Here is an 8,944-nt window from a genome sequence, read left to right as displayed (position 1 = left end):
CTCTGAGCTCAGGATTCCGGACATTGCTTTGCTGAATCACTGTGACTGAGCTGTCGGGCTAAACCAACAACAAGTGAACAAGGGGTGTGTAGAGCACACAGACGCTGAAATATTCTCCGGTTACCATCATGGTTGATAATAAAAATATGTCTCCTGATAAATTTTTCCCTTTGGCATTTTATTTCTGCTGTCTTGCTGATCCCCCCCCCCCCCCCTGTTTAGGAGATAGTGGTGGTAGGCCCCTGATAAAAAGTGGGGCAGCCCCGGAAGCTTGTATCCATGTATCACAGACCGCTCAGACATATTGTGATCTGTATAAGCAGGTCTGGGGTACCGAGAATGGGCCAGGCTCGCAGGATGACGACGGGCAATACGACGCAGGATAGCAGAAGTATACATTCCGGTAATATCTCCGATGTGCACAGCATCCCCATGCGAGTCCTGATCCGACCCATCCCATCCGAACTGGATGAGGGCAAGGTGCAGAGTCTCGTGGACACCCTGCAGGTATCAAAAAATTACTTTTTCTTCTCTTCAACCAATAATACTGACTCACATTACAGATTACTGAACTCATTGTTTGTTTGTTTTTTTGTAATTCTTTTAGTTTCTAAAAAGTTGCAGTTCACAGTCAAAAAGAAAAATAGTAAAAAGGCATATTCAAACAACATGAAGGTCTCACAAATACGTCCAAATGCCAACAGACCTAGCATTGCCTGCTGGCGTGGATAGGCATATAGAACAGTACGGGTTCGAAAAATAGCTATTGTATAGCTGTGACATGAGAGACCTCAGATACCGAAAATTGTGCAACTATTTATAACAAAACCATGTACCAGGAAGGCTTGCATCCCGGGGGCCAGTATGACCCAGAAGGGGGACAATAAGACTAGAATAATGTATATAGACAATCAGATGTGGTATAGTACCCAGAACTGCGCCAGATATATGGGGTAGGTGGATAAACAGACACATTGGCAGTCAGAGAGGGACAGAAATTAAGGACTAGGTGTCCCTTCTGAACTCATTATCAACAGCTTGCTGGTAAAGCAAGTCTTGTGTTAGGAGTGAATGAGATAGATTGATGAAGAGCATTGTACTGCTTGAAATTGTACAACGACTTGTTTGAATTTACTTGACTTTCCATGAAGATGGATTTTTGAAGTAAACATATTGCATCATACAGAGATCGCATCATCGTTATTTTCTGTTTTATATCGGAGGATTAATTGGGAGTCCGCTGTTGATGTGATTTTATTTATGGCACGGCAGGAGTTACTCTACTTCATTTTATATATGAAGTAGAGTGGATTATGGTCCGCTCTCCTTTACAGATCTTCTCAAAATCCTTAAGGTTTCTTGGGTGTCACTTGGCGACTCAAAGTTTTAGCTTCCTCTGTAAATTTTCTATGGGATTAAGGTCTGGAGACTTATTAGGCCACGCCATGACCTTAATGTGCTTCTTCTTGAGCCACTCCTTTGTTGCCTTGGCAGTATATTTTGGGGCATTGTCATGCTGGAAGACCCATATTCAGTGTTCTGGCTGAGGGGAGAAGGTTCTCATTCAAGATTTTACAATACATGGCCCCGTCCATTGGCCCCTCAATGTGGCAAAGTTGGCCTGTACCTTTAGCAGAGAAACAGCCCCAAAGCATCATGTTTCCACCTCTGTGTTTGACTGTAGAAATGGTGTTCTTAGGGTCATAGTCAGCATTTGTGAACAGCAATCTTTAAGTCTGACCACAGATTTTCTATTGGATTGAGGTCTGGGCTTTGACTAGGCCATTCCAACACATTTACATGTTTCCCTTTAAACCACTCAAGTGTTGCTTTAGCAGTGTGTTTGGGGCCATTGTCCTGCTGGAAGGTGAACCTCCATCCTAGCCTCAAATCACACACATAGTGGTACAGAGTGACCAGTTTCCCAGACCCTGCTGTTGTGCCATGTTCTTTCCATTTGGTTATGATAGATTTGATGGTGCTCCTAGGGATCATCGAAGATTTTTATATTTTTTTATAACCTAACCCTGACTTGTACTTCTCAACAACATTGTCCCTTACTTGTTTGGAGAGTTCCTTGGTCTTCATGGCAGTGTTTGGTTAGTGGTGCCTCTTGCTTAGGTGTTGCATCCTCTGGGGCCTTTCAGAAAGGTGTGTCTATGTAATGACAGATCATGTGACACTAAGATTGCACACAGGTGGACATCATTTCACTAATTATGTGACTTCTGAAGGTAATTGGTTGCACCAGAGCTTTTTATGGGCTTCATAACCAAGGGGGTAAAAAATAGTTTTATGGATCTATTTTCAAATTTTACTTCACCAACTTAGACTATTGTGTTCTGATTCATCACATATAATTCAGGTTAAAAAAACATCAAACTAAAGGCCATAATGTAACAAAAAAGGTAAAAAGCCAAGGTGGGTGAGTACTGAGTACTTTTGCAAGGCACTGTATATATATATATATATATATATATATATATATATATATCAATAATTATTTTATCTGCTTGCATTAAGTTCAGTTTAAAAGAGACTGTTAATCTAAATTGTAATTGTTTCAATTAAAACATATTAACAATGTACATATACATATAAATAACTTACCAGAATGAAACATTCTAGGGAAAAATTCTGATGCGCAAGAGGTCAAACAGCTAACTACCCGCTGGTAATCTCTGTAAATAATTTGAAGATTTTCTAGGGAAAAAATAAATAAAATAAACAAAGTAAGGCCTCTTGCACACTGCAGTTTGAGAAAAAGCTACAGTTTTAGTAAATGAACCCCAATGGGCCAGATTCAGGTAGGAGATACGACGGCGTATCTCCAGATACGCCGTCGTATCTCTGAGTGTGAGGCGTCGTATCTTGGCGCCTGATTCAAAGAATCAGATACACCAGAATTTGTTTAAGATACGACCAACGTAAGTCTCCTACGCCGTCGTATCTTAACTGCATATTTACGCTGGCCGCTAGGGGCGTGTACGCCGATTTACGCCTAGAATATGTAAATCAGCTAGATACGCCTATTCACGAACGTACGCCCGGCCGTCGCAGTACAGATACGCCGTTTACGTAAGGATTTTTCCGGCGTAAAGTTACCCCTGCTATATGAGGCGCAGCCAATGTTAAGTATGGACGTCGGGCCAGCGTTGAATTTTCCGTTGATTACGTTGTTTGGGTAAGTCGTTCGCGAATAGGGCTGGGCGCAATTTACGTTCACGTCGAAAGCATTGGCTTTTTGAGGGTTAATTTGGAGCATGCGCACTGGGATACTTTCACGGACGGCGCATGCGCCGTTCGGAAAAAGCGTCATTTACGTGGGGTCACAATAAACTTACATAAAACACGCCCACATCTTCCACATTTGAATTAGGCGGGCTTAGGCCGGCCTATTTACGCTACGCCGCCGCAACTTACGGAGCAAGTGCTTTGTGAATACTGCACTTGCCTGTCAAAGTTGCGGAGGCGTAGCGTAAATTGGACAAGTTTGTGAATGACTAAAAGATGCTGACAAGTTGTTTTAGATTTTTTTTTTCTTTGCCAATTATATAGCAGCAGTATGATATACACTAAATCAGGGAAATGTAAACAGAAAATCACTTTAAATAATAATTAATAGGTCTGGGGTGCTACAATGTGGCATATCCCCCAAAAAGCTTAAACTTTCCAACCAGAGCTGAATTTTTAGCAAAGTGTTATCATAAATAAATGATGACATTAAGTAGAGTTTTATCAGATATACAACACCATTAGTCTTGGACATCAGTCATTAAAAATGAAAAGCAATATTTAAAGCTGGACAGGGGCAACCTGACCTACAGCGCGACTTTGCAAAGCAACTTCAGCGCGACTTGGAGCAACTTACAACGCGACTTAAAGTTACCTCCAGGACAGGCGACTTTGGCTGTGGCCAATCACAGAATAATCAGCTCTGTGGGAGGGAGGGGTTTGCCTGAGTAAACTATTTTATTTTCCTGTAAATTTGCTTCAGTTAATCCGACTTTGGAGGAGACTTCCATTGAAATCTATAGGTACAAGTTGCCTAGAAGTCGACTTGAAGTAGTACATGAACCTTTTCTGAAGTCGGAGCGACTTCAGTAGTGTACATTGAGACGGCTCTCATTAACTTCAATTGAATTTCTCATGTCGTAGGGGCAGCCACCGTAATTGACATTCTATTTGTACCTTATGGTATATATATTTCACCGTCCTTCCTGCAGCTCATATTTAAAATTTTTTCTGTGGCGCGGATTCACATCACTCCTTCCCTTAATTTCTCATGTCGCACGACTTGGGGCGACAAAAGTCGGATCCCAAGTCGCGGTAGTGTGAACCGGCACTTAAGGTCCTCAGGTACAGCTTCCTCTCCAGCAAACAGAAAAGTAAGCAGCACAGTAGTGATATAACCAAATCTCATTCCAAATCTGGTGAGACCAGCAGTCAGAAGCAGCAGTACCTTAGATGATCTTACACTGCAGATATATATATATATATATATATATATATATATATATATATATATATATATATATATATATATATGCACACACACACAGTATCTCACAAAAGTGAATACACCCCTCACATTTTTGTAAATATTTTCGTCTATCTTTTCATGTGACAACACTGAAGAAATGACACTTTGCTACAATGTTGTGTAGTGAGTGTACAGCTTGTATAACAGTGTAAATTTGCTGTCCCCTCAAAATAACTCACCACACAGCCATTAATGTCTAAACCGCTGGCAACAAATCTGAGTACACCCCTAAGTGAAAATGTCCAGTGTTGTGTGAACGTGCAATTACCAAGTAGTACAGTCATGAGGGGGGTAAAACCTTCTGGAGGTCAAGTGGTTAAAAAAAAAAAAATATTGAAATAATATGTCTCTCTGTACAATATTCACACAGCCCCATGCACAGTAGAAAACATTCTTGTCAAATTTGTTTATTGAATTTTAACAATTAGCATACATAAGTACATATGGTGGCAGCAAAAGAAAAAGATCACATATATGGCATTGGTAATAATATTGAGATGTAGTTCCAACATAAACTAAAAGTAGTTTAACTAAAACAATTTTAGCATGGATCTAACTACTCAAAAGATGACGTCATACATTGTATAAGAAAGGATAAAACCAACTTAGACCAGGTTAATATAAGATAACCTCAGATAAAAAAAAAAAAGGTCTTAAAGTGGAGTTCCACCCCAAAAAAACTACAGAAATCAACAGCATTATGCATCAGCATATTTCTTTTTACTCACCCCTTCAGCACTATTGCTATGGGGTCCTTTGTATTCTGCCAGTTCCTCTCTGTGGCGCCTGACGTCATTTCCCTCGGCACCCGTGATCGCTGGTGCTCCTCTGAGATGTGTGTCATAATTTCCCAGGAGTCAGTGGGCAGCGCCTAAGGGCCATAACAACGGGGCGGACACTACTGACGACGACGCCCGTTGTGATGGAAACGTCTGATGTGTATGGCGCTGCGAGCCGTACATACTGTGCATGCGTGAGAACGGGCAGTGCATGCTGGTCACTCAGCTGCACCGTGTCCCGGAAGATAGTGTTTGTGAGCTTCACATGCCCACAAGCGAGATGGAAAAAGCCAGGAAAGCAGAATATAAGTTATCTTACTTTGTGAAATCGGCAATCAAGCGGCGATCCATTCGTAAAATGTGAGTGTTATAAATAAGTTTGTTAAAACAGCGATATTCATGCAAAATTTTTATTTTTTTTATTTTAAACAGTTGGAACTCCGCTTTAATAATAATTAAAGCGGAGTTCCAACTGTTTAAATCCCCCTCCCTACAGTACTGTTTAAATCCTTGGTTATCATTATACCAATTGTACATAGTTTCAATATATAGTATAGGATTTTAGATTCTATAATAAATTCTTTATTTCTTTTTTCTTTTTATTTAAACTATACTCTTGATGATAATCAAGAGTATAGTTTAAATAAAAAGAAATAAAGAATTTATTATAGAATCTAAAATCCTATACTATATATTGAAACTATGTACAATTGGTATAATGATAACCAAGGAAATAAAAGTATAAACTATATAAAGAGTGAATTGAAGAGGAGAGAGAGAATGGGGGGGAAAGTAGAAGAGAGAAAAAAGATAAAATAAAATAAAAAGTAATCTTAGGTAGGAGAAAAAAATAGATAGGGAAGAAAGAAATGAGAGGTAGTAGGGGTCTCCGGGGTAGTACATGGTAATAAACACATACCATGAATGCAGAGAATGGAAGTATAAATCCAGGGCCGATCCTGGGCAGGTGCACAGGGTGCAGCGCACCCAGGCGCCACAGAGGTGGGGAGCACTGAAGCGCCAGAGTGTTCCCCTTCCAACTCCTCCTCCTCTTCTTGTCTGTGTCCAGAGGCAGCTTTCTCTGCCGGCAACTGACAGGAGTGGATCAGAGGAGGAAAGAGGCTGTGTTTTCTGCCCAAGTCCATCCTCCCTCCCTCTTCCTGTCAGAGGAGAAGAGCAAAGCAGCCGGAGACCATAGCGGCAGTCTCTGACCATCTCCTGTATTATATCTTCAGTCTCTGAGCATCTCCTGTAGTATGTCTGCAGTCTCTGACCATCTCCTGTATTATATCTGCAGTCTCTGAGCATCTCCTGTAGTATGTCTGCAGTCTCTGACCATCTCCTGTAGTATGTCTGGAGTCTCTGACCATCTCCTGTACTATGTCTGCAATCTCTGAGCATCTCCTGTAGTATGTCTGCAGTCTCTGACCATCTCCTGTGTTATATCTGCAGTCTCTGAGCATCTCCTGTAGTATGTCTGCAGTCTCTGAACATCTCCTGTATTATATCTGCAGTCTCTGAGCATCTCCTGTAGTATGAATGCAGTCTCTGACCATCTCCTGTATTATATCTGCAGTCTCTGAGCATCTCCTGTATTATATCTGCAGTCTCTGAGCATCTCCTGTAGTATGTCTGCAGTCTCTGAGCATCTCCTGTAGTATGTCTTCAGTCTCTGAGCATCTCCTGTAGTATGTCTGGAGTCTCTGACCGTACCCTGTATTATATCTGCAGTCTCCAGAAATATTTCTGCACCCAGGCGTCTGTGACCCTAGAATCGGCCCTGTATAAATCGAGATTATCAAGGTCTTAGTAGGGAATCATCAAAATTGGAAGGCAAAAGGTGAAGCAGAAAACATTTGGAAAGAAGTTATAATCTCTGACCATGCTGCTCTCTTGCATTGTGCAATGCTGCTACTATATAAATGGAAAAGGAAAGTGTTATTTGAGGCTTCAAGAAGAGGGGAGTACATGGTCCTCAGCAGCCTGATAAGTCCCATTTATAAATCAATGAGCAGGTACATGACAGGAACCTGGAACTGTTACTCTACTGGCTAGGCAATACAACAGGGGTTGCAAATGACAAAATTTCATATACAGTACATTGATTTCAAGTTTGTATTTCATCTGTTCACTGTATTACAGGAAGATGCAGACCAGGTGCCCCCTATTGATGTTCTCTGGATCAAAGGTCGCAACGGAGGCGATTACTTTTACTCATTTGGCGGATGTCATCGTTACGCAGCACATCAGAGGCTCAACAGAGAAACTATAGCGGGCAAAATTATCCAGTCTTCTATCAGTGATCTACGTACGTACCTGGGTTCCAGCACACCTGACCTTCAATAGCCCAGAGTTCAGAATCTACCATGTGGAGAAAATTATTATTTATCATATGTACATTGAATGACACATTCCTGAGCCCGACCAACGCATGACTCCCTATGCCTTTCATGGATTTCTCTATGCTAGGCCCTCATTTATCATCAGTAAGTAAAACAGAAGCTGTATGGATAAAGACACAGCCGCCAATGAGGCACAACCCTGCACTGTACCATGAAAGTAAAAAAAAAGGTGAATAAAAGAACATTTCCCGTTTTCATATGAAGGTTCTCACAAGATTCTGAGGAGCAATGGCGAGGCCTGCTTTATTTTCAAGCAGAACTGAATGCAAAACTTATATTTTTAAGTCTGTTGGAAAATTTGATATTTTTAAAAAAATATGGAGATTGTAATATAGACTGTATATAACCATAATATATAATTTATACTTATGTTTAACTTATAAAATAGTTTAAAAATATAAATATAGAAAATCGAGATTTGTGTGATTATTCTGCTGGCTGTCTGTTCACTAACAGGAGTTGCAAAGGTTTTTTTTTTTTCTAATAAAAATAACAAACATGTTATACTTACCTGCTCTGGGTTTTGCACAGAGCAGCCCCCCCCTTCTGGGGATTAGCGGCGCTCCTGGCTCCTCTCCTTCATCAGCCCCCCCCCCCCCCTACGGAAAGCCGCTTTCCATGGGGGCACCCGTGCAGGTGCGCTTCCAAGTCCTGATGCTCTGTCCATTCACCCCCCCCTTTGCGTCACTGGATTTGATTGACAACAGCGGGAGCCAATGGCTTCTGCTGCTACCAATCTGTCCAATGAGGAGAGAGACCGCAAATGGAGCCGCTGGGTTTGAGCAAATCACTGGATCGGTTTTGGGCTCAGGTAAGAAAAAAAAAAGGGGGGGGGGGGGCAGCTGCAGCAAAGAAGGTTTTTCAACTTAAAGGGGTTGTAAAGATACAATTTTTTTTTTCCCTAAATATCTTCCTTTACCTTAGTGCAGTCCTCCTTCACTTACCTCATCCTTCCATTTTGCTTTTAAATGTCCTTATTTCTTCTGAGAAATCCTCACTTCCTGTTCTTCTGTCTGTAACTCCACACAGTAATGCAAGGCTTTCTCCCTGGTGTGGAGTGTCATGCTCGCCCCCTCTCTTGGACTAGAGGAGAGTCAAGACGCCCACAACACACAGCTCCTTTCTCTATCTGCAACGTAGAGAGCGTCCTGACTCTCCTGTAGTCGCTGAAATCTGAATGTAAAAAAAGAAATAAAAATTTGTGGAAAAAACACAGTGGG

General features: G+C 41.3%; 1 protein-coding gene across 1 annotated transcript; it reads left to right on the top strand.

Moving 5' to 3' along the window:
* The first annotated feature begins 260 nt into the window (after window positions 1-260).
* SRXN1 (sulfiredoxin 1) lies at window positions 261-7,892 on the top strand. The gene is made up of 2 exons (XM_040330313.1): window positions 261-507; window positions 7,465-7,892. The coding sequence occupies exons 1-2, from the start codon at window positions 280-282 to the stop codon at window positions 7,666-7,668; spliced, it is 432 nt and encodes a 143-aa protein (XP_040186247.1). The 5' UTR covers window positions 261-279; the 3' UTR covers window positions 7,669-7,892.
* Window positions 7,893-8,944: the final 1,052 nt, after the last annotated feature.

The sequence above is a fragment of the Rana temporaria genome, chromosome 12 (assembly GCF_905171775.1).
Source record: "Rana temporaria chromosome 12, aRanTem1.1, whole genome shotgun sequence".
NCBI classification, from domain to species: Eukaryota; Metazoa; Chordata; class Amphibia; order Anura; family Ranidae; genus Rana; species Rana temporaria.
The sequence above is the reverse complement of the archived record's forward strand: the minus strand, read 5'-3'. Positions and strand labels throughout refer to the sequence as shown.